Below are 26,718 nucleotides of genomic sequence, written 5' to 3' on the forward strand. Positions count from 1 at the left end.
ACGAAAGGGAAAATTAGAAAGTCAGGCTGCAGCAATCAGATTGGCTGTTTTTGCTCAAAATGAATATCTGGTGTTGAATACGATTAATTATCAGCCAACAGAAGCGCAATTAAAATGGAAAAAGTAGTCTGCTGAACCGACTAGAGCTACATCTCTGCTTTGTGTGAATCACAACAGACCAGCTGCTTTTGGCAAACACATTTGTGCTGTGTGATTTAAAGCTGCCCAAATGTCGGGATTTCACATATGTGCCATTTAGGCCTCTACAGATCCGACTTCACTGTTGCTAAACTCCCAACACCATCTGCAACAACAGATATATCCTATGTTGTCAAATGTATCAAAATAAAATCCTTATTCTGTTCCTGTCAATGGCAAGAAGTTCCAGATAAGAAGCATGACAATAAAAAAAGATTCAGCTGGAGCAATATTGAATTTGATATAAATGAATAAAAGTTGGAATATGCTCATTTTTTAATTTATTTTCCCTGTGATAACAAATTGTTTTTCCTGAATGTAACAGTATGCCAATCAAAAACATCGGAATCAAAATGAGTTTGTACTCAATTAGAATAACTAAACAATGCTGCAGTGAAGATACAAAAATAACCACTAAACATCGTGCATGTATGTAGTTTTGTTGACGATCTGATCATTTGAATCTTTTTTATGAAGGAAAGACCAGGTTTGGCTTTCCAAGGAAACAGATACGTTTACCAAACGTACGTGCTATTTAATTATATAACACAGCTGTAGTGTTGATTCTACGCATGCTTCTTTGTACCTCCTAGTTTTGAATACTGTAAAAGTATTTCAATGGTGATCGTATTGCTCCTTCTGTCAATCTCTGACGTCAGAGTCACGTCGTTAATTAGAGAGGTGAGGGTGCTGTCCGGGGTGCTGAATCCTGAGCCAGGTCTTGCAATGCAAAGCAGCCACAGCTGTAACGAGCGCGTGTTGTGTGTGTTGTGGCGAGTTTAAAGGCTCCTCAGGACACGTGGGTTGAGTTTAAAAACGTGAATGAATTTGTTCGCAGTAACTTAAGACAGGGGCCATTTAAGACAAGCTAACATGCATCTGCTCCCGGCTCAGGAGGCTGCTAAAATCTACCACACCAACTATGTGAGAAACTCTCGAGCCATCGGCGTCATGTGGGCCGTGTTCACCATCTGCTTCGTCATCATCACCATGGTGGTCTTCATCCAGCCCTACTGGATCGGGGACAGCGTCAACACCCCGCAGGCCGGCTACTTCGGCCTCTTCAACTACTGCATCGGCAACGCGCTCACCTCGGAGCTCGTCTGCAAGGGCAGCGTGCTGGACTTCGCCTCCATCCCCTCACCAGCCTTTAGGACCGCCATGTTCTTCGTGGGGACCTCCATGCTGCTGATCGTGGCCACTATGGTCTGCTTCAGCTTGTTTTTCTTCTGCAATACCGGGAACGTCTACAAGATCTGTGCGTGGATGCAGCTGGCCTCAGGTGAGGAGGAGTGTGGTCTTCTAAGGCACTGAGGTTAGGTTGTACTTTGAAGTCCTCGTAATTCGTTTGATAGTTATAGTTACTGTTCGGATTAAGATATCAGATAATAAATGTATAATCATTATGTCAAGTATGACTCATCGTTATTGATTAAAGTGCTCAACAACATATGAAGCAGTTAAAGTTTCGAGTCAGCTGATCACTTTTACACTTTTGACAGTTAAAAGGACATTTACATTTAATACATACTGTGAGTACTTTTTGAATGCAGAATGCATACTAAAGCAGTATGTATAAAGAAACAGATACATTGTTCCACCATTGGTGGCATCTCATGACAAAATTAACAACAATACTTTGGGGTAGAATTCCACAGTCTATGGTAAAAAAAAATTATTCATATAGCCATACATCATTCTGTTTTATTTTGTAGGGTGCATTTTGATCACATTTTATTTTGAAGTACAGAACTGATACTGAACTTGAGTGAAGCTGAAACATGAATCAATATTGATTATTGAGGATGGATATCATCTGGGATTAAACCAGGAGTAACCCATAAAATATCATTAGATTATTGACATTGAGGCATTGTGTATACTGTGGTAGTATAGTCATGCAGTTAGTAAAGAGTATACTGGGTTTAAGATGAGGGTTTAAAAAACAAATGAGTTTATTGCTTTTCATATTCAGAGTTGAACGGTTCCCTCTAAACTGTGTGAGAGTGTGATAAACTCGTCTTCTCACCTCTCGGGTTTCTTGCGAGGTGTGTGTTTGTACTGGATGTGTTGTTCTTCACTGGGAAAGCCAAGAAAGGATCCAGTTTCAGCACAGACTCTGACACCTCTGATGGTGGATTGGTTACATGTAATAAGATCAGGTGTTGCTGTGTTGTTAACTGATCAAAACTCCCACCTGTAACACACCAGGGCCAAAGAAAGGATGAAGTATTATCAGAGATATATCAACTAAATGTACATAAATAATCACAAATAAAAGTACTTGTTCTACAGTAAATGTGTCTGCTGTGACTAATATATTATCATAATAACGTTGTAATACTGATGCCACGATGCGTAAGCAGCATTTAGAGACAGTCAGGTAGTTTTTTCTAATGGTTTCCAACTTAGGGGTCAGGCCCCTCCAAAGGGTCACCAGAAAAATCTCAGAGGTCATGAGATGATTAATGTGAGACAAAAAGAAGTTACATAATTTCGTGCATTTAAAAAAACTGTTGTTTTTTGCTACTACTTTGCTTTTTTGTCAACTAATGGATACGTTTTACTCTTGGGCCGTCAAACAGGTATTTAAATGAAACCCCCTGAGAAGTTAGAAGGGGAAATGTCTGATTTAACTGCTTACAAATCATAGACTTCTGAATATGTTTTAGTGTAAAAGAATAACTAGAACAAGTAAACACTACAATTGCTTCCTCTAAAATGGAGTGGCATATAAATTAAAATGGACTTCAAACACAAAATCTTACGATAGTACAGTTTTCGTTACCCCACTACAGTATCTAACTTGACACTTCTGGAATGCCCATATCTGCAAAATTCAGATTTTTTATATTTGCACAGGAACTGTGGCAAAAACCCAGAGGACTCTTTACCAGATGAAGAGCATTTAACATTGAAGAACTTTCATAGCAAACCGCCCAACTGAGCATCCTTTGCTGCTGCACCATTAATAAATTAAACCTCTGGCACTTTATGGGGTTACATCATGCCTTAGCCTGCGCCAGTGGCCCAGAATTACCTCCATTATAATTATTCAGCAAAGTAACAGCACACAAGGGTAATTATTCCAAGGCTCGAGCATTTCAGTGTCCCTTTTTCCCCCGCAGCGGTGTTGATGGTGATGGGCTGCATGATCTACCCTGACGGCTGGGACTCTCCGGAGGTGAAGAGGATGTGTGGCCAGAGGACGGATAAGTACAGCCTGGGGAACTGCACGGTGCGCTGGGCCTACATCCTGGCCATCATCAGCATCCTGGACGCCCTCATCCTGGCATTTCTGTCCTTCACTCTCGGCAACCGTCAGGACAAACTGCTGTCGGAAGACTTCGAGGTGCAGGGAGGGGCAGGTAATGAAAACAGATGAAGTTGGAGGGCATGGAGCAAAGCACGGAGGAAACCACGTCTCCTCTCGAGCCTGGTTTGTGGAGTCTGTATGCTGGTTGTTGGCCTTTTTCACAGAAGACATTTTGACTTGGAAGGAACAGCATTAGTGTTTGTTAAGCCGTGATGTTGGGACAATGAGCCAGCGTCCACGATACCAGGACCCGAAAACTGAAGCAGCTACACGTTAATGGAATTCAGCCATCAATCATTTTATTATTTACGCCTGCTTTTCCTACTGCGACATGATTTGAAGCTTACACTTTGCTTTTCCCTCTGCCACTCCTGGAGATAATCTTGGATTTTCACAAATATCACAGGGAAGGATATACAAATACAACTATATATAAATACTCCATTTCCATCTCTTTTCTGATTGGTTTAATTAAACGTGTATACATTCACAACCATAAAACATTCTGAAATGCTAAACAAGGACCATTTACTGTATGTTTCTTACTTACTGTATCCCATTTAATACACATTTTCTATCTTAAATATTGGTAAAAAATACAAATCTTACCTCAACTTTGTCAATATTAGCAAGACATGTGTGTTGCAACCTAGGAGGAAACCAAGGCCCAGTGTCTTAAATCTATGAAATAAAGAACGTTTTCCCTCTTTTACAGAAAACCCCTGATGAACACGGACCTTCAGGAGTGATTGAGATGCAATGAACAAGCATCCTGAATTGTCATAATGTAGTTCAGGTCAAACTGCTCACCTGACGAGTAGTTGTGACCTTCTCTGAATTGAAAGTATAGCATCCCTTACTGCTTCACAACCCTAGCAATAACAGTAGAGTTTCAATTCTGTACTTGATGTCAAAGACCTAATAAAGTTCGAGAAACAACCTGGACACATTTGTATTGTATGAACATCTGTTTTTATTGTATGGTGTGTTTTTGTAAATTGACAGCTTACACAAAGTCCATGTTCTTGAAACTGACACTGATGTACATTTTGCTGTTACCTAGGCTCAATAGATACATAGGTGATTTTGATATGATTGATTTGGGACACCATTACATAACATCAGATATCACCATTTTGTTGGTAAAAACAGAGACATTATTGAAGAGTTGGCCATACATACAACTGAGCTCGAACACATCTTCCATACTCTTTATTAAAACACAGCTACCCAGCTAAATATCTTTAGCTAAGATATAAGATTTGTTAAAAACTGTACATAACTGTAATATACATAAAGGCAAACTCTTTGGTACAGATATATACAGTTCATTTTCACTTTTTTTGTTTTCTTCCTTTGACTACGGCTTCTTAACATGTCTGTCTTTTTGAAACCTTCAAAACAGATTCCTGATTTGTATTAGTTGTATGAGAATACCAGCCTCCCATGAGAATGAAAGATCTCATTTATTATATTTAACTAACCACACCAAGTACCAGATGACAACAGATTTGTTATGGCTAAATAATATGACCTACAATATCTGACAGCGATGTATCTAAGAAACTGTCTGGAGAAATGCTGTGAACATTACCAGAGTCAGTTAACATGTCAGCCCAGTGTGCAACTTCCTCAGCCTACTTTACAAATACAAAATGTTTACCTTACATGTTTAATAAGATCAAATTATTATTTAAAAAAAATAAAAAAAATAAAAAAACACACCGCACTAATGAAAATGTACGAGAAAAGAAGTAATAGCAGATCGTTTTAGGGGGGAAGGCTACATATCCTTAATTTGTTTAGTGCAGGAGTGTAACAAACAAGGAAGAGTCACTAGCAGTACAATAACAGGTTTGCGTAGTTGGGTGGGTGAACGGAGCACAGCAGATTGGAGCCAGCATGACCACAAAGTAATATAAACCACTGGATTCCTGACGTCATCACACCGAGAAGAACCAACCAATACAAAGCAAACATCAGTTCAATAACAAGAACATAAGAAATCCAAATCAACGAAACAAAACTAAAAAAGAGAAATAAATATTCATTCGATATGCCCAAATTGGAAAGTGATCTGTTGCAGTCTCTGGAGAGAGTGGGAGGGAAGGAAGGTGCAATTGCTTGAGGTCTCCACTAGAGGGTGAGCCAGGGGTGACGCAAGCACTCTGCAGCAGTGGCTCTCTTCTCTGGGATCAGCTCCAGCATGGGAAGCAGGAAGTCCGTGAAGCACTCGGCTTCTTCACGGGGCCACTCGTACTTGTCAACCAGCACCTCCAGCAGGCCCCACGGCTTCAGCTTGGTGATGTGTTTTAAATCCCCTGCAGAGACAGCACTGCGTCAAAGAGCCATGCAGGAATACAGCACAACACTCTAGCATCTGTAAACTCACTACGAACGACAAGTCTGTGAAAGCATATTCAAACCTTGAAATATGAGAAACATTAAATAGTTTACTTCAACTACTGGCAATGGATTTCCAAAACAGAAAATATTTGAATAGTAATACCTAATGTTGGAAACGTTTTAACAATAAAAAAATTTAATTTCATAAAACAGCTATGTGTAAACATTATCAGAAGCTCTAGGGCATGATTTTTACAACCTCTTCTAATCTCGACACTGATTGTTTTACCTTTCTTGGTGAAAAAATCCTTGGAATATTTGCCAGTCATTATGAGTTTGTGTGGGACACTCCCCAGCAGCTCAATTATCAGCGCTATATGGTCTACACGGCAGACGATTGCAAGGAGAGGGGCAAGACAGACAAGACAAACAGATTCGTCAGACAGCGTCCCGGTCAGAGGCCCACTCTGGGTGTGTGGTCGGAGGGCTGAGGAGGAGCGAGGCCAGACTGTTGCTGGGGTTGGGGTGCACACCCCTGCAGCTCGAAATCAGGCTATCAAAACAGGCCACCAGACATTACAAGAGCTGGATGGTTCTTAAACTTCTTCCAGCTCCATGTGTCAAGAATCAATAGCTTCCATGTTGTCACGGCAGTCAGAAACTAACAAAATTCACATATTGTCGATGATAAATCTATACAACTAGGGTGGAATCAGCTCTTTCTAAAAATCTGTAGTGAGCCTTTAACCGTTAAGCCTGTCCTTCAATCGCAAAGTTATGGCAGTGTTTTAATCATGTTTGTACACATGTTTATAAAGCTGTTGGATCTTTATCTTCATTTTTGTGAAGGTCAACATTTTCCTCGCACTTTAAACACAATGTCAAAAAAAAAAAAAAAAAAAAAACTAAATCAGTACACATGTTACCGTATCAAGACTCCATAGTGAAGGCTGCCTGACAGAGGAGCCATCTGGAGCACAAATGTTCTCAAAGTATTTCAAGCAAGGGACCCTTTGGATGACGTACTACTGTATATCATATACAATCCCGGTCTATTAGTAAGAAAAACATTTGACCAACCGATGGAGGAAACAATCCCAACAGTATTCCCCTACAGTCGGATCAATACAGTATCAAGTATCCAGACTTCTGGCAACAACTAAGGAGGCGCTGTGTGGACTCTGCAAGCAGACAGACATTCTGACACATGAATAATGTCTGATGGCACTGTTTAAAGTAACAAATTAATTGGTCTGTATTCATTCTTTTGCCCACTGGCCTGCATACACCAACAACGTATGTGCTGTCAGGAACCTTCTTCCTCCTCCTCCTCCCATCCACCGTTCCCAGAGCGAGCCACAGACAGAGAGGTGGCATACCTCTCTTGGTGAAGTATTCCTGTGAGTATTTCCCACTCAGAGCATAGTGACGAGGGATTTTACCGAGCAACTCAATCATGAGAGCAAGATGGTCTGGAAATGAGGCACATCAGAGGAGAGATATAAAGTCAGAGGGCAACAGTGTGGAGAACGGATGGCAAACATGAGGAACAATGTATTAGGAATGATGGATGATCACAGCTTTGTATGACAAGAAGCATAAGTATGGGAAGTTTATATTATTTTTCACATGAAAAGCTTCAAACATTTGAATAAATGAAGCCATTCACTTTCATATACAAAAACAAACAACCCCAAAGATTGAATCAGACGGATAAGACTTAAAGCACAGCAATCAAAGGCATACACACTTGTACAGCAGATTCTGATACAGGATGAGTGATTAGTGTTTTTTTAAACGGTCACACAACAGTGCAAGCTGTTGAAGAATTAAGCAATAGCCTCATGAGTTTGTGTACTGAAGAATGTGAAGAAGCGGAGTCACAGCTGCTGGGCATTTACCAATGAATCTGAGCACAGACCAAACATGCTGCAACAGTATCGAGTCAGTACAAAAAACTAAAACTAAGCAGCGAGCCAACATTTACATAAAGCGTGAGGACGAGAACAATGACGCTGAATGAGATGAAGAAAAGATGAGCAAGGAAATCAGAGATAGCCCCGTCTCCAGTGTGGCAAAGGTGGTTTGAGGTGTTAGAGGAAATAAACACAGGAATGTTGGTACTCATCATTAACATCTACATATCTTCTAAATGTGTGACCATTTGAAATCACTGTAATTCATAATGGCATTAAAAAAACATCATGAAGCTTTTCACAGTAGCAATAAATTGCCACCAATGATAAATATCTTACCAGTGAAACATATATTTAAAAGATACTATTAAATATGTAATAAGGATTGATTCTGTGCAGGTGTAAATGGCGAAAGAGGAAGTCCCAGCAATACCTTCATCCCTGGAATAATCTTCCCCAGAATGTGGTTCAAACAAGTAGTCCCCTGTGGCGAGCTCAAAGGCCTGAGGAGACAACAAAATCATTAGAAACACTGCAAAGGAAACAGTTGATGGGATTTACTCCCGGGCTCCACCTGCTGCACACTCATAACACCTCAAGGTAAATTGGATGTTTTGTTTTCTTTGGTTTTGATACGGTGTGTTGGTCGTCAGTTGACAGTGCAATCTCTCACCATGCAGGCTGTGCTCCATACATCGGCCGGTGTGCTGTATCCAGCACCGATGAGCACCTCTAAAGACCTGTACTGCCGCGTCTGGATGTCTTCTGTAAAGTGCTTGTGCTGAGCGAAGGAGAGACAGAAACAAATCCTTAAAATAGATTCCAAAATATACGAGTGTGACAGAGGCGAGGACAACTGTATCCAACTTCATCTTCAATACAATTTAAAAACTTAAATCAATACAACAAATTAAACAACGGGATGGAAGATTTAAGTATTTCTATTTTGGTAGCGAGATAACACGGCATGTGTCCTTAGCTGGAGGATTCATCCCTAATCAGGAAATCCCTCAGGTTATTAGCAGGCTACTCACCACCCAGCAAGCATTTCCCAAGTCTGCAATCTTGACCTTGATCTTGTCTGAATTGAGTGGCTCAAGGGGGTTAACTAGCAGGGCTCCTGCTGTCAGCTTGCCTACAACAGAGTAGAGAGAGAGAGAAAGAGACAAGAATGGAAAAAAACATCTAATAAAAGAAGAGCTTTAACAATTAATGTTCACATGGATGAGCCTTCAATACATTTCCAAAACAGCCCATCCAGAGCAAACAGCTACTAAAGAAACAGTTACTAGATGTACTGATTTTGTCTGACTGACCATCCAGGCTTTCGGGCCCGTCCTCATCCTCCCCCTGCAAAATGCTTTGCTCCAGCTCTCCCTCCTCCAGCCCAACAGGAAGGTGTCTCTCAGTTACTCCACTGCTGTGAGCGCCCCTGCCTTCAGTCTCAGTGTCTAGCTCCTTGAGATCTGCCGAGTCCACACCGTTGCAGATGAGGTGAACTGGGGACTCCTCCGCCTGTTGCTCCTCCTGAATGGCACATTTCTCTGTGGGCTCTGTGTTGCCATTGTGTTGGTCTTCGTCCCTCCACTGGGACTGTCTCTGGTCCGCCTCCACATGGCCATTACAGTTAAACTCCAACAGCCCCTCTGGTCCCACCCTCATGAGATCTGCATTCACACTGCTCTCTGAAATTATCAAGAAAAGACCAGTGATATTTCTTTGCAAATGACTCGTACCAAGGATTTTATTACGGTCTCACAATCGTGACTTCTTACCCTCTGTTTCCTCATCTCCTAGATCCAGAACAGACACCCGTCTGAGAGGAGCACAGGCTCGTCCCTTTGGAGACTGTGGGTCCTCATCGTCATCTTCTTCATCCTCTCGTGTCTCTGTGTTCTTTTCCATTTCCTCGAGGTCCAGGATGCACTTTTCCAGCAGCTCTGCCTGACGCTTCTGTTTCTTTTTTAACTTCTTCTTCTTGTTCTTGGACATTTTTACTGTCTGTCAGTGATGAATATAAGAAACAAGACGGTGATCATTGATAAATACATAATTGTGGGACTGCTTTAAATGTGTGTTATACTGAAAATGTGGGAGGCTAACGTTCTACGCAAACGGTAAATAATACAAAAGGGCTGTACCTGTTTTGGAGCAGGTGCTGTGCTTACTGAAAAGAGAATATCAGATGAGTACAAACTGTAACCACACAGAGCTCATGAATGTACAAATGAAGTGTTTGTCTCATACTTGCTGAACCAGAGGGAGGCGGTGCCCCAGCCCTCTGCCACTCTGTAGCTTCAGCTGCGAGCTTCCGGACATACGGCTCATCAACACTCATCAGGATATTCTCTGGCTTGATGTCTGTGTGGATGATCTGACACTTTGTGTGCAGGTAATCTAGGCCTTGGAGTACCTGAAAAAGTAGTGAATTCTAAAATGATTGACCGATTGTAAAAGCTTCACTGTATTTATGAACTGATTAAAAATAAATACTTTAAAAAATATATCCATTTCTCTTTTAATTGTTCACAAAGTTGAAACAAATTGACTAAAAAGCTGATACACAGTGGTGCCTTATAGGAAAACAAATATTGGCAAAAGAAAATGAAATTAAAGACTTGACCACAACAATTATCAAAAGCATAAATAAGAGCAATACTTAATGGCAACGTCTACATCAACATCGTTGAAATCAGTTACAACAAAAGCTCCTTGACTGAAAAGAAAAATACAACCACAAAATACTCTGCCCCGACAGGTTTCCACCAGTCACACCCTGCAGGCTACCTGGCTTATGTGAATGAGTGGAAGCTACAACGGAACCTTCCTCAGGAGTCAGTCAGCATACAAAAGGTGGGAGACTGTGGGTCTCATGTTACCTGTCTTATAATGCTCTTCACACAAGGCAGGGGCAGCCCTTGATAATTGGACTTTATTATCCACTTTAATAAGTGATGGCCCAACACCTCAAACACCATGCAGACATCTGAAGATCACAGCAGTTAAGATAAAACAAGTAATCCAAAATAAAAACCCATTCGAAGAAAACGATTGCTGAAACATGCTGAGGCCTTGTGGTCATTCACCGAAATGATGATCATTAGCATTTTCTAAAAAAAGAGTGCAAACACTGGGGAGTGTTGTTTTGAAGTGTCATATTACAGCTGCAGCACTCGCTGTGGCATTCAGGGGATCTTACTCAGCCAAAGAGTTGTGATAGGCGGTGTGTTTGACACACAAGGTTATTTTCAGTAAAACCCTCATCTGTTTACTTTGTTACTTGCATACTGCTTTCACAGCTAAATTTGACACCAGGGGAAGAATGATCTGACCCTTTCCTAGAGCATTTTTTTCTAAGAATTAACAGGCTTTATTCTTTCCAGCAGGAAGAAATTAAAAAGGAGCAAATCTGAATCCTTAAAACATTTTTTTTTTAATCTGGCTTGAAAGGATACGGGTTCCATTGACACCAGAGATCTTGAAGTCATCTACCATTTGGACCACCATCTCCCGGTTGGGATCATTGGGGTCTGAGTTTCTCACCTGAGAACAAATAAACAGAACAACGCAATGCAAACAATCAGGATTCACACTTACTAATGTTAGACTGGGCCGATACAGGGTCGGCATGCATGTCTCTTTATCTGTAGTCATGTATTACTACTTCAACACACGCTGACTGACTGTTGTGACACAGTATTGTCTGTAGAGTAACACACTAATTTAAGTCTGTAATGTCTTTCACTGCAAGAAAGACCCCGTTGTCCTCGTGTTATGCGTGTTATTATGAACCGTGATCACGGTGTCAGCATTGATCAGTACATTTACTCTGCTTTCCAATTTGAACTCAAAACTTTCTGTGTGCCAATAACTCATCGACTCACGGATCTGAGGAGTTTGATCTCATCCACAGCTGTCTCTGTGTAATGCTCCGCACTCTTCACCACCTTCATTGCAACAAACCGCTTCACCCTGCAACCACAAAGCAAGTAATGTTCGCTAACAGGAAGCACCGAGTCAGCTGCAACTGAATCTGTAGCCAACTTCAGGCCTCAAAAACAAAACTAAGAATGCACTAAGAATATGTAGTAAAGTTGTTCTCATACTGGATGTCCCAGGCGAGCCACACGGTGGAGAAGTGTCCCCAGCCCAGTTTCCGGATGACATGGTATTTTCCATTGTAAAGGTCTCCTACTTTCACATGGTGGTAGCCACCTAAGAGTTGAAAATGCATGTTACAGTCAGTCAGTCAATTAACTAATAAAAGGCAATACTCTTTTTATTGTGATTTATCTTTGATAAATTAAAGCAACTCAGTGGTATAACTCAGTTATTGGGGTGGTTTGTTCAATGTAAATGGCGCAAACACTTTTCCACAGGTAAGCATGATGAATAAGAAGAGACTCGCCTTTGCAGTAGTCGTTGGGGTCCTCCTGCTCTTCATCATCAGAGCCGAGGATCTCCTCAGGTTCCTCGGGTTCCTGAGGCGAGGCTTCTTGCTGGAGATGCTGTCGAGCTCTGGAATTTATTGTCTGCCTAATGGGCAAAGACATGCAAGCAAACCAGCTTAGACTTCATTAGGAACAGAGTACCTTACATATTATCTTCTGCCTGGGAACAGAAGTATGTTAAAGCTGTAGAGCAGGACTTTTATTTATTATTAAAAGTCTGTTGAAGTCAGGCTGTTGTCAAACGAGTTCACACAATGCTGATTAAGCCTATTGCTGACAGGGAATGCTGTCTGGATGGGGCAGTTTTCTGGAGTCTTTGTTCTGGAGAGTTCTGTGGCCTCTTTCCCGCGCCAGCACACCGTGGATGTGGGACAAAAGTTCTACACTGCAGCTGTAAGTATTAAACTTCACAGGCCTGGCTACTTAATTATTGAATTGCATAAACCTAAATTTGTAACTAGGGTAAATTCTGTTTTATAGAGAGAACAGTTATCTTTCATTTCCCTCCACCCTGTAACCCTAACCACACCCAAAATCTGCTTATTGCGTTTCCAAGACATAATAGAGCAGCTGTGTAAAAATGTACATTTCTAACCATTTGAATATATCTACACTTTTGATCTAAATTAAAGGTGTAACACCATTATAAATTATGTATAATTAAAATGAGCTAATCTGCAAGATTGGAGTTGAAACCAATTTTGCAGATTGGTTTTGCTAGAAACAAATCTATAACAAATTACTAGGTTTAGGGTCAAATAACTGCAGCTGGGTTGAAAAAAAAAAAAAAAAAAGATATATTCATCATTAATAAGGAAGCGATTAGAGAGATATACAGTATATGCATATTAAATATTTGGATTCTTTAAAATCTGTAGTTATGGGTGTTTTGACCATGATTGCAGTTAACAATTTATCAACGTTGGCTTCACTGAACGACAGGAGGTAAATGTGTATAATTTGAATATATAAAGATCTTCATAAGAGGATGAATCCAATTTTAATGAGACTAACCTCTCATTTAATGCATTATTAATTCAGTCATACAACTTACAACTCTTGAAATGAGAAATAGAAATATAGCGATTCTGGCGTTCCAACCAAGCACAATCGAGGATCTTTGACTGCTAATGTGTCAGAAAAAGATCAGGTTTTTATTCCCAGAACAACATTCAGTCATTTTATATCGTAATAAAAAGAAATCTGGCATGTGAGCACTTTGCCTGTGTATTTATGTGTAACATCCTATAATCTGTCTTTAACAACAGTTCACGTCCTGATATTAACTTGAAAGCCAAACAGTCTGATCTTACTTCCTCCTCAAAGCAGATTAAGGCTGTTCATCACCATGGGAGACAAGAGCTGAGGTCTCATTCAAATAAATTCCCAAACTCGTCTGTAATGTCTCACAAATGAGCTACTGCTTTTCACATAATCTGCAACCTACTTACTCGCGCCTGACAAGGTTATTTGAAGCAGAGCAGTTTAAAGGCATGCTTGTGCACGAATGAAAGCACAAACAGCTGCTGTTAATTACTCAATTATTTGAACTGAATACTGGATTTGTGTGCCGTTTTTCTCTATTTTTAATGCATTGATTATTTTTACATTATTGCATAATTAAATCAAACATTTGTAGAAGAAAAAACAAATTGGTATTAATTAATCTCATGCTCATCCACAGCTCTTCACTGACTATTAAAGAATGAATAAAAGGATGGAATTAAAGGAATATCATTACTTAATTGTGAAGCCAGACAAAACTCCCATTACTAAAATGTTCATGAAAAGGAAATACATGGCTGCTCTCATATTGGGTGGATGCTCATATTTTTTTCTGGTGCTCATCAACTTTGGTGAGAAGGAAACTATGCATTGAATATTCAAGTTGCTCCGATGTACGTTTTCCCTAAGAGGCTTAATTAACTTAAATTAATATTTGACCACTGATTCTGAACTACAGTTTCTACAGTGTTGGTGCTCCTCTATCGACATGGCGCTCAGCATGCAAGCATAATCGTGGCATGCAACGACACCATTTTAAGTTAAATTTAGCTTTTTAGAAATATATGATTCTTCTGCCTAAGAGACATGCCTATTTGTTTGTGCCGTTTTCAGTGAAACGCCATGCATCGGTGGGCTGATGTGGGCTTCTTCATTCTCTGGTTTTAAATATAGCACAGGCTGTTATGTAACACTACAGTGGCTGCCACTGATGGCATTATTAGTAAATTGTGAGGTGCATCAAAACAATTAGTAGAGATCAATGCTTGAGTAGTATATTTTGAGTACATCCTGAATGTGACTTTATCTTAATACAATCATTAATAAACTATTGTTGTAGTAGAACATGGCCTTCGGGTGGCTGCTTTCAGGCACTACTTACAGCACATTCTATACGGATAGCTTACAACTTATATCTTAAATAACAGTCCAAATGAAAGAGGCGATATGCCCTTACTTAGACCCCATGCAAATATGGAAAGCTAGTTAAACCAACCCAGAGTGCTCAACCTCACGATCCGATATGTCAATTAGTCTTACACTATTTAACTAATCATTGGATTGAACAGACCAAAATAAAGTGCATGCAGTGAAGGACCTTGTGGCAGGTTCACACCTAAACCATGAGCAGCACGTTCAAAATGCAACAAACAACAATCTCCTCTTCTTTTTTTTACTCACTTTTTGCTGGTCTTCTTTGCTTTCTTCCCCCTCTTCTTCCTCGCCTGGAGTGCCAGCACTGTCAAAAGAAACCAGTGACCAATTATCTCGCCATTGTCTGGTTGCCGTTTGTTGTCTACTTGACAACAGATTAACGCCGTCTGAGGCGGAGGACACAACGAGCGCCATCTCACCCTGCAGCTCATGAACGCGGTCATCATGTACCGTAGTATGTCGTATTTACAACAACCGATATCGAGCTAAGCCACATTTCAGGTGCATGTGTCGGTTTTAAAGGGCGGTCTAACGTTGAGCTAGCTGACGGGCATCACTCGGGTACTTCTGCACAAGGACCAGCGGTAGCGTGACGCGAAGTCACTCCGCTGTCTGGTCGGTGCACACACACGGCTGGTTGCCGGTGTGGGTGTTTTAGGCTGTGCGTGAAACGGACAGAGCTACACAGCTAAACGCAGCGACATAATCCTGACATGTCCCAGTGAAGCTAATGTCCAGAGCTAACGTAGCTCAACAGTGCGTGACAGACGCGTTCAATTAAACCGCCCTCTGAATGTATGCAGCTCGGCTACAATTTACATGTGTGACCGCAGAGGAACAGCCACCGCGGTGTCAACACTCACACGCGGACTAACGTCTCTCACACGGTGCGCGCTGGTGTAAAGATTTACCTTTTCTCTCCATGTTGGCTGGATCCGTAGCTTAGCCCTTAGCTACACCACCAACGATCGAATGTTCCGCGCGTGCGCACTGGTTCGTGTACTCAAGGGGGAGCTTCCCGAGTGATGTCTCCACCTGAGCACCGAACCATTTAATTATTTTATGAAACACTGAAACTGCAGGTCAACACGGACGCTGTTATGTCCAGTGTTACGTTTTTATATTTACTGATAATACATTAAATAAGTATCGCACACAAGCTACCAAGTGGTTGTCCAAAAAATAGGCAGGAGCAGCTTCTCCTTTATACCTTAAATTTGGTTAATAGATATATACAAATAGACATTAAATGACAAACCGTAATCTGGAAAGTGTTTTAATTACTGTAAATACATAACGTTGGCCTTTCTGCACTGTAATTTATTGGTACTTTTTGTACCAATGTTTTAATTTGAATATAATTATGTCATTGTGTGTTATGCAATCGTGGCTTAGTAGGCATTTGACTCTTAAGAGACACACCGTTGATGTAGTAATGGATTTTCCATTTGTAAGAAAGTGCTGCTGGACCACAGAACGAATACAAATGTGTGGGTCATTGTCCTCTCGGTCAAAACATTCACATCAAAATTAATCAAGGATTTTTTATTTTTAAACACAGGTCTCTTAAAAATAAGTCTTTATTTTGTCAAACAAAGGACTGAAGATAGAAGTTACTCTGCTGGACTGAAAACATTTACGGGATCTTTCGATTGTTGTTTATAAATACCACCTCCACAAAGTATAAATACAGCGGACATCCCTCATTTAAACATTGAAGCAGTATTTCTATTAGAGGTTTTAGCATGACACTTTAAATTCCTGTAAACCAACAACACACTCTCACAAACGCACGCAACGATTTTAACTGATGTACATAATAAAAGTGATTGCTTTATAACAAACTCAGATAAGTCAGAGATTTAAAAAATAATGCACATATATTTACATAGTTTTGAATAGAGCATTTGTTTGTTGTTGAATAGCACTGTCCTTTTTAAACAGTTGAGGCTCAGATGTTCGTGTGTAGCCACAATATGTATAAGAGTCTGACAGAGGATCTAAACTATCAAAATAAACATTAAAATGTGTGAAATTTCATTGGTAAGCACTGACGGTCAGTGACTACACAGAGCAGGCACATTCTCAAATTATCAAACACCTAAAAACATCAAATATGAAACCCTTCAGAGCTATATCTTCTTAAATATACGATAACTGACTCATTTTACAAATTCATGTGACTCAGTGCTGTTTGTGACAGCTTGGCAGGGCGACTGGCAGACTAGCATATTACTTTTTTTAATTGATGGACACAGAAGCTTATATAAGCTATTCAATTGTACATTTTTAAACAAAGTAGCAGAGCTAAAGGTCCAGGTGGTTCAGCATATCAGTGTCACAGTGACAAGTCATCAAAGTCTATGCTTAAAAATAATAATAAAATCTGAAGAATATAAAATGATGATTTCAGCTATTGGCAATAAGAGCCATTTCCCAGCAACAGTCCATCAACATTAGTGGTTCATAAATAATAATAATAACTGCACTAATGAACATGTTCGGGATTGTTACAAATTGTCGGCGGCTGGACTCGATGTGGGTCGCGTTACTCCATCTCGTCCTCATCAAAGACCGGGGGCTCAAAACTACACAACGCCTCGTAGGTTAATCCTGCAAGAATTAAAAAGATCAAAACACATCAGGGATTCCATACCGTCAGTACGGCATACATCAATACCTGAACACGCTTCTTTGTTGATGTTTTTATACAGTATTAGACTTTTTGTGTAGAATAATGACGTACGCTTCCACTCTTCAATCTCCAGCTCTCTGCTCTCGAAGCTCTGGTCGTACGGCTCCGCCTCGGGCTCGTCGTCTGGGTCGTGGTACTGAGCGAAGTAGGGGTGAGCCAGAGCCTCGGATGCAGTTATCCGCTTGTCTGTATCCAGAACCAGCATTTTCTCCAGAAGGTCCACAGCTTTGAAAATATGTCAACGGAGTTAAATCTCAAACTATCTATGCTGTAACCGGTCATGTAGTTTAAGGTATTTTGACAAAAGTTTAGTTCAAACCAATATTATTCACAAACAAAAGCCAAAACTATTTATTAGAATTCATAAATAATAATTGAAGTTTTCAAGTCTTGCCCTACAAGCCAATACCAGCAGATGTCTTGTACTACCTTGTGGGTTGGCACCAATGAACACATCAGCAAAGTTCCTCTTGGGCATGTGTGGCAAGGAACTGATGTAGTTCCTGGCCTGCAAAAATGCATAAAGGAAATCAAATATCAGCTTCTACCAGCAGCAACATGTTGCCGACATTCAGTACCACCCGTTTCGTAATGCTTACATATTTCGTTATGCTACCGATTCTGCCTGCAGGTAATTATTGCACATCAAATAAATACTGCTCAATTCTTAGATTTCTCTCGATTAATAACTACACTGTATGAAATACCCCGAACAGCCTCACAACAGCAAGGTGTCAAAGAAAAACATTGTGGTGTGAATCTCTTTGTCTTCTTGTCTGGTTTAAACAGATAGTGTATATGCAATTATTTGTTCCAATATCCAATTCATCATGATTTTGTAAATTCTACTCCAATACATTTTCAATAACAAAACTACTTAACTAAAGATAAACACTTTTTTCTTAAAAACTGATAATAATTAGCCCAAATATCCTGTAAAAAGTAAAGAAATTAAGATGGCAACATATTCTATCATTTGGAATGGAAAACATGTAAATTACACAAACATATTGAGAGAAGCAAGACAGCAAGTTTTAAGAAATGGGCAACAAAAAAAAGAAAGAAACCCACAGAACAAAGCAACTTTCATACAGAAAGTGCTGTTAGTAGCTCCTGTATCACCAACAGAAAGCCTAGCTATTGCACAGTGTGCATGTTTAATTCTCAAGAGACAATTTGTTACTACCAGGGTGAAATGGCAACCACACAGATGCCTTTACCACACAAGTTCAGAGCCACCTCTGGTAATCACAATCCCATGCAGCAAGCGTGTCAGACACACGATTACCAGGATTAAACTAAAATCCTAAATCCCTAGTAGTGAACCCTGGTGGCCGTGCTGCTCCTTACACCCGACTTGACAAAAGTTGTCCCAGTCAACGAAGTGATGCTTTCATCAGTGTGGCCCCATTCATTGCCATATCACTTAAGACAATGAAAGTTAAATTAAGATTAACATAGTTAAATCTTGGCACCAAATATTACAGTATGTATGGTACCATTTGGGGATAACACTGGATAAATATAGGATATTAAGCCAACAGCTGCGTTGCTTTAAAAGCAACGAGAGAGTTACTTCAGCAGGTGTGACTGTCCTCCCACCCCGGCCTACTGTCTGGTCTAAAGAAGGTAACGGTGGATCCGGCTCACCTCATGGCTGGGCATCCTGTTTATTAGAGATGCTGGGGGCGTTCCTGTTAGACGCATTATCTGCTGAAGCTGGTTTATATCTATGAAGCTTGTGTCAAGGGGAGTATAGCGACAGAGCAAAGTAAGTTAAGAAGCTGCTTCTCAATCTAACACTGTGCGACGAAACTCAAGATGCACTACAATGTTATGTTGAAAAGCAAACTTCAAGCTTTGGCGCAAAATGTGACCATAAAAGTTAAGATTTAGAGGAAAGACACAACACAATATTTGCATTACAATCAATCAGTGAAAGCCAGAGCACAATCACCTGTGTCATAACCATATCATGACAAACAAACTGAATTCACACAATTAAAAAGAGGCAGAAAGCAAGACTCAAACCCACAAAGCTGAAGGCTGGAAAACATGCTGTGAGTTAGGTAACAGATACGCCCAGGTATTGCACAAAAGAGTGGCACGTTTGGAGCAGAAAACTGGTTAGAGAAAAACCTTGGGTGTCTTTTTGAACTCACAGACTCTGAAGATATTTTCATCAAGAGCTCAGGCCCTGGTGTTCCGACGAGCAGCATGATTAGCTTCAACTGATCAATGTCTATCGGCACACGGTAAAGGAAGACCAGATACTGGACAAGGGAGAACTTGTAATCTGACCCGTTAGTCTTCATCCTCCTTGTAAAACTTCACTTAAAAAAAAAAAAAAAAAAACGGCACTACGTTTACTTTATATTTCACACGTGAGATGAGGCAAAAGAAAAAATCTGCAGGCAAGTTTGCACAGGATAAAGTATTTGAAATGTAACCTGTGGAAAGCTTCCAAAAAAACAAAAAAGTGGAGGCAGCTGACAGCCCTTTACACTTAATTTACAACCAGGGGAAGCGAAAGAAACTAAATCTTGAGCACAGATTGAAAGGTCCGTGCAAAGACTGGCAGGGGTGCAGGCAGAGAGTGGACCAGAGCCATTGATGCATACTGCCGTGTAGGAAGAGTTAAAGCACGCCAGTGGAAACATTGCAGTAAAGGGCATGTGTCAAGCCAGAGGGAAGTGTGAAAACAGGTACTATCTGTGTTACATTTCTAATATAAAAAATGCCTCAGGCAGGATCATGTTTCAACAGAAAAGCAGGTTTCCATGAGAGGATATGGAAAAGCATTGCAGATGAGTCTCTGCTACTGTGCTGGCGAAAAACATCACAAATCAGTTGACAACTATGGAAATGTACATTTAACCCATTTGATTTGTTATGCAACTGGCGTGTCAGTCTTTCCAGTTGTGGGAGTTCTTAACATACTGCACTCTCAAATGAAAAGGATACGGTCAGTTCCAGGAAACAGAGTTTTTCCAGTGAGAAGTTCTGCCATTATACAGCCCACTGACCAAATATCAACTGAAACACAGAAAGGCAGGACACAAGCATTAGGAATATGACGTATAGGTGCAAAACGTCACCGGGGAAGATCATTTCAACACCATCTACCTGTCATGTTGTAATGCATCCAGTTCAACATGATCTCTGGGGCGCGATACCAACGAGTGGCCACGTAGCCAGTCATCTCATCATCAGTGTGCCGCGCCAAGCCAAAGTCCAAAATCTGTGAGCAATTGAAGTGCAAAAAATATTGTATAAAATTCACATGTGGGGACTCACATTTACATGTTTTTATTCATGCGTTACAAGCGAGCAGCTATTCACTGACCTTCAGCTCACAGTCTTCATTCACCGCCAGGTTACTCGGTTTCAAATCCTGAAAAACAAAAGCCAAAATGTAGTGATTTATTTTGTGTAATTTTGACATCGGAAATCTTTATCTCTTCTTGGAATGGAAGCATTACATCATTCACACCATGTACAAGGTCCTGACTTCCCTTTCCTTCAGTGTTTATACAAGGCACGGCCCAAACTCTACCAAGAGGAACAAGTCATAAACCCTGACACTTTTATTTGATCAAGGTCAGAGACACAGTGACATTTGTCAAACAAACATGCCACTTACTCTGTGAATGATATCTGCTGAGTGGATATACTGTATAGATGGAAGAGAACATGTGCATTAAGTTAAACATCATCAGTTTAAATGTGTATTGATTTTCCGCAACATGCAATGTCAGAGGCAGTGCAATGTAGGAACCATCGATTCATCAAACAATTTAGGAAATAGTCTCATTTGCTTTCTTGCTGAGATTTAGATGAGATTATTGATACTCCTCATACCTGTGGTATCAATCTACTCCTCTAACTATTGCAAGAAAACAAACAGCCTATTCTCCAAAACCTCACCTTTAACCCTCTGAGGATCTGATATATGAGAAACTGCACGTGGTCATCTGTGAGTTTCTGACATTTCACGATGTTGTTGAGATCTGCCCCCATTAAATGAGTCACAAGATACCTGCCAATCACAAAAGTTGAAATAGACAAATATTAAAAAGCATGTCAACGTTTTCACATTTCAAAAAAAGCTAGATGGATAAATGAATATATTTTCAAATATTTCCCCAGATTTTGTCATCATCTTATTTCCCATATGGCTATGTGAGCTTAAACCGGTTTAGCTGCTCCTTCTTTTCAGAGGCTCTGAAAGGCCAAGCCCTGCCCAAATGAAATGCCATTTAACAACACACCCACATAAATGGGCTTAATGGAGCTGCATCAGTTGTTTAAAGTGCCCAAACAGCACTTGTGAAGGAAGGCAAGAACATGATGCTGCAGTCAAAGTACACAAAGCCATGTGCTGCTTCATCAGTCTCCTGCTCAACAAATACCCACTTCATGAATACTCTTCTATTCTCACACAGCACAGAGAGCGGGGTCTTAAAATAGCACCCGGTTACACTCAAACGTGTTCTCAGCAGCAAACAGGGACACAGACACTCCAAAGTTCACCCGGCTTGGAAAAAAGGGGTATATAAATAGCGACCTCTGTTTTCCTCTCTCCTATAGAAACAGGAGCTCTGAGGAGCCTTACCACAGCGTTGTGACTCAGTCTTTATTTTTAGAGCCAAGGGGAACCATACTTAAAGCACCTGCATATCTGAGATTTTCCTGGATACCATACTGCATTCAGAACATTTCCAACTTTCCATCAGATGTTCAGATAAAGAGATACATATTTCCTCATGAGTAATCCCCATGAATGGTACACAGACTTTGAAGAGTGGAATTGGTGGAATTCACAAAGATATTTATCCATAGTACATCGTTTTCATGACATTGTCATGTAAAATATGAGAAGATCATGTAGACAAGCTGAATGGGAGAGAGCCTATTCAGGAACATGACCGAGGAAAAAAAGTCCAGCACAGTTCACTTCCCCCGCTGTCAATTTCTGTAGCTTTTTTTACATTCTGTATTCAAATGTATCTTGGGTGATCCGACAGTGGCTTGCTCTAAATATAAGTATGAATTAATCTGAACCACAACCCATTCGGAGCAGTAGAGGGGACTTGAGACCTCAAATGTTTCCTGGGTTTCCTGCAGTTTCCTCCAGCAGAGGTTGTCTTTTATGAAGTCTAACACAGGATGACTGACAAAGACACTGCATTACTTGGACTTTCATCACACATGTACATCATCTAGCGTAGTCAGGAAGAATGAAATAACACATTAATCGTTGGAGTCCTTAATCGAGACAACATAAACAGCAACTCCGTAGTTCCTCAGACACAAAATGACATGCATGTTAGGTATTAGCAATAAACCCATCCATGCATTTGAGCAAGGCCTCCGACATGAAGCAAGTGCTACACCACCCACTCTGCTGCAAAATAATTACGACGAGCCGAATCTTGAGGGATAAATTTCCATACAGGAATGTATAAAGTATGAAATCATAAATGAGCTGAGAAGAGAGATCTGACAAAGTATTTAGTTGAGACACATTCTTATGTCGGGTGTCAACTGAAATCCAACACAATTTGATCTTAAAACAAGTCACTCAGTGTGTAGAGAAGAGAGGGAGACATTCCACACATGGTGGGGGAGGCAGCACACTCTTTTGAGGATTTAGTCACCGTCTAGCTGTCCACTTCCCATTTCTAACAAACTGTAATATCAATGAACAATATCTATCTGTTAGCCAGCAATGTGTTTCACAAGTCAGAGAGCAGGAAACAAAGAGAAGGAAGCTGGTGGTGAAATAACTAGTAGCAGCTAGCGAGTGAATAACTAACAGAGTGTACAGTCTAAGCAATGTTGCAGTGTGTTTAGTCAGCTGGCCCATCTCCAGGTGCTTCCCAGGCACAGCTAGGATTGTCTGCTGCTGCAAAACTAAAAGGCTGCAGTTTGTTGAATATTTCTAAATCATGCACAAATGTTGAGGTGAACATGGGATTTCGTTATTATTCTAAACAAACACATTCAACTTACACATCATTGAATTCTTTCAGGCTAGTAGCGGGACTGAAGACATCTAGGAGGCCAATGACCTGCAAAAGAGTAATAACCATTGTGGAGAGGAGTTAAGAAAACAAACATTGGGAAGCAACTAAAACCTTTTTTTACAAGTAAATAGGAAACCTAATAAGCAAACACATTGTATGGCACTACATAAGCACACTTTTTTTTTAAACTTTGTTTTTATGACCGTTTAGCATCTGACTCAATAAAAGGGAAGAGAAACAAGTCCACTCACATTTTCATGTTTCATGTGCTTCAGCAACCGCAGCTCTCTGTATGTTCTCTTGGCATGGATGATGGACTGAAATGGCCGGGAGAGCTTCTTTACAGCTATCTCCAAACCAATCTTCATGTCATATGCAGAACTGTGGGGAAAAAGGGGGACCAACATTTAAGCTGAAATCTCATCAGAAATAATAATAAATAATGGTCACTGTAACCGTACCCACATACAAAATGTGTTGTCGGCATGAATTTATATCAAGAATAGAATCTACATGGTATGAAAATCAACACACCAGGAATTAGCTTAAATTAAGAAGCAAGCTTGTTTGTTTTTTTTAGGCACATGAGAAAAACTGTTTTGCGACCCAAAACCAAATTAGGTGCATTAAGAGCTGCCGAAGGTTGCAGAAAAGGGCGACATCAGCAGAACATGTCATCTCTCAGCAGATTGGGGTCGGGGTCAGGCCCACCTGCAGTATGTCCTGCACTCTCAAAGGCTGACTGTCTCTAAGCCAAACCCAACACTTTCTCCTGCTCAGCTTACCTAACCATAGTCTCAGGCTACATCCACACATCATTTTTAAAAAGGCATTACTTTTTTTCTACCTAGCATCCACACTACTACTGGTGTTTTTTAAAACCACTAAACCAGAGATGTTTGTAAAAACAGCTGAGGCTGTTTTAGTTTGAAAACTCCAGAGTTGCATTTTTGTCTGGGCATTTGAAACATTGACGCAGGCACCCATGTTTGCTTCTTGACTGGGGTCTCATCAGTCACGACTTCTCCTTCCCTGATATGACACGCCCCTATCATGTAATCCTATCCCAAAAGAAAACAAACATCCGGCTCGACTACCAGAGATTGATTTCAACATGGATAATTACAGGCGTTGCTGTCCTTGTGGTCTATGCTAGCAGTTATTGTGCAGTTTAATTCTGCATACTATAATGCTCCTACTGCCTACATGCAGGAGAGGCCAGCTACTGTTGGAGCCCTTTGCAACCAGTATGCACATGCCTGGTTTATGGTGCATCATGTGATATGCATTTCCAGGTGCAGTTATTCCTGAAACGGCACGAAAACGGTCATCTGGACGAAGATCTCAGCCAGTAGACAGACACTGGCAACTACTGCTGGGGGACTAGGGATCCACCAATATCACACATTGTTGAAGCTGAAATAAATAACCGTCAACCGTGTTATTATTAGTGTTTTCTATAGACTGTGAATGTTTTTGGTATGCAGGTATCGTCTCAACAGCAAAGCTGAACAGTTTCCGATATAAAATCACAGTAAACTTAGACCATGTAAACACACTGACATTCAAGGCCAGTGTACTGTCAATGCACTGGTGAGCAAACAGTAATCTGACCAGCAACAGATTATCCTATTGCCCAGCAACAGCACAGCTGTCTGCTTCCATTTGCAAAACAAACATCTGCCCACTAAATTAAGTGTACTGCTGACCATGTTGTGTCCTAGATAGTATTAGCACAACGTATTTAATCACCAGACCAATGCAAAGGATCTATCCCATGAAAGCTTACACTTTTGCCACGCATTACGGGAATCCACCTCACCAGCAGCAAGGTCTTCTAAACAATCAAATCAATAGGCAACACCATCTCCTCTGTAAATGTGAATGCTTCTGTGCTGCAAATGAGTTAATCCTCAGGCAAAACATTCACTTTAGAGCTGCCTAAAAAATAGGTGTTTTCATTAAAGCTTGAAACATTATTGATATTAAGATGAGACTACAATATAAAATCATACCTACAATAGGGCTGCAACTAACAGTTCATTTTCATTATCAGTCACTTCTTCCTTATTATTTCTCATAAATGAACGAATTACCAAAATTTGGTCAATACAATATTTTTTTTAAACTGACGTTTTCAATTAAATAAAATCCTTTCTTTTAAGAGCCTGAAAGCAGGCATTTTTTCCTTACAAGATAACTATTAATAAACCAAACCATCAAAAAGGTTGACGGATTTGTATCTTCCCCAAACACATAAGCACCAACCAACAATGGCATTATCTGTTAACCTCATCTCCACTTTACTCGGGTTACATCACCTGTTGGTGGAATTTCAAACTAATAATGTAAATAAACTCCCTTTTTCCAAACCACATATCAGTAATGTTGCCTCTGGGAACAGAATCTGCAGTTGCATTACGTAACTTACTTATAAAAGTGATTGCTTTGTTACTTTTATTACGTTAACATACACACTGATCAGATAAAAACTCGCGTACGTTGGTCGTTATTGTTAGTGAGAAGCGTCCTGCAATGCGGCTCGTGTGAATATAGAACCAGTTAGATGGGTTAAATACCAGTTTTACAAGAGGCACAACAAGTCAACAAGTGTTCTCGTTGAAGGGAACATCGTGACTCCACCTTGCTAGCTCAGAGCGAGCTAACTCAACTTTAGCATTTGCAGCACAGGCCTCGTCTAAATGAATGGAGGAGGGTAAGTTTAGGGGACTGCAAACGTTCACAAAGTAGCGCGTGGAGGGACTTACCACACGGATCCGTAGGCACCGGAGCCCACCGGGGACAGGTTCCGGTAGCGCTCCGGGACTTCCCATATCGTCTTGTTGACCTCCTCCCGATAAAACTTGGGTCTTTCTTTCTGCGACATTCCTGCAGAACCGAGTGCGACCACCGACTCCACTTTCTGCTCCGGGGTGGGCACTCCGAGCCGTGCAGCAAAACTTTACCCAACTTACGAGAAGTAACGCGAAATTAAACGTATCTCGTCGTGAGAGAACTTCAAATAATCGAAAGTGACGGTGCTGCCTTTTCTTGAGTACTGCTGCACAGCCGAGTCACCGTCTGCTAAACGTAGGTTTTTAAATCTTCACGCTATTTGTTCCCTTGTCCGCTCGCCTTCAGACAGCTCCCGAGGTTTCACCCCGCTTGCAACACCTCGCAACGTCTCGCGAGAGAAAACAACGGGACCCTACGAAACGACAGAAACTGAAACCCGTGCTGCATTCAGGCAATACATAGAAAAGAGAAACCTCCTAAACAAATTGTCCAAATCGTTGAAGGTAAACGGCAAAAATCAGAGCGCTAGCAA

At 40.7% G+C, this 26,718-nt stretch overlaps 3 protein-coding genes across 4 annotated transcripts; 1 reads left to right on the forward strand and 2 right to left on the reverse strand.

Annotated features, from left to right (window-relative positions):
• The first annotated feature begins 1,071 nt into the window (after window positions 1-1,071).
• Window positions 1,072-4,240, forward strand: lhfpl5b (LHFPL tetraspan subfamily member 5b). The gene is made up of 3 exons (XM_034537665.1): window positions 1,072-1,480; window positions 3,327-3,566; window positions 4,230-4,240. Exons 1-3 carry the CDS (start codon window positions 1,072-1,074, stop codon window positions 4,238-4,240), a joined length of 660 nt encoding a protein of 219 aa, XP_034393556.1.
• Window positions 4,241-4,467: 227 nt separating this feature from the next.
• Window positions 4,468-15,681, reverse strand: srpk1a (SRSF protein kinase 1a). The gene is made up of 16 exons (XM_034538046.1): window positions 15,578-15,681; window positions 14,913-14,970; window positions 12,185-12,312; window positions 11,883-11,991; window positions 11,661-11,748; window positions 11,232-11,319; window positions 10,656-10,762; window positions 10,024-10,189; window positions 9,918-9,943; window positions 9,552-9,777; window positions 9,093-9,461; window positions 8,811-8,911; window positions 8,450-8,557; window positions 8,210-8,279; window positions 7,240-7,332; window positions 4,468-5,835 (listed from the first exon to the last, which is right to left on the reverse strand). Exons 1-16 carry the CDS (start codon window positions 15,588-15,590, stop codon window positions 5,651-5,653), a joined length of 1,935 nt encoding a protein of 644 aa, XP_034393937.1. The 5' UTR covers window positions 15,591-15,681; the 3' UTR covers window positions 4,468-5,650.
• A 515-nt stretch (window positions 15,682-16,196) lies between these two features.
• Window positions 16,197-26,581, reverse strand: mapk14a (mitogen-activated protein kinase 14a). Of its 2 annotated transcripts, none has more exons than XM_034538048.1 (12): window positions 26,159-26,581; window positions 23,642-23,771; window positions 23,377-23,435; window positions 21,289-21,400; window positions 21,005-21,034; window positions 20,708-20,755; window positions 20,488-20,602; window positions 20,326-20,397; window positions 19,012-19,091; window positions 17,791-17,869; window positions 17,413-17,586; window positions 16,197-17,279 (listed from the first exon to the last, which is right to left on the reverse strand). In XM_034538048.1, the coding sequence occupies exons 1-12, from the start codon at window positions 26,275-26,277 to the stop codon at window positions 17,215-17,217; spliced, it is 1,083 nt and encodes a 360-aa protein (XP_034393939.1). In that variant the 5' UTR covers window positions 26,278-26,581; the 3' UTR covers window positions 16,197-17,214. The 2 variants fall into 2 exon arrangements, with proteins under 2 accessions (XP_034393939.1, XP_034393938.1); XM_034538047.1 differs by lacking the exon at window positions 19,012-19,091 and adding an exon at window positions 19,524-19,603.
• Between the last annotated feature and the right edge of the window lie 137 nt (window positions 26,582-26,718).

The sequence above is a fragment of the Cyclopterus lumpus genome, chromosome 7 (genome assembly GCF_009769545.1).
Source record: "Cyclopterus lumpus isolate fCycLum1 chromosome 7, fCycLum1.pri, whole genome shotgun sequence".
NCBI lineage: Eukaryota > Metazoa > Chordata > Actinopteri > Perciformes > Cyclopteridae > Cyclopterus > Cyclopterus lumpus.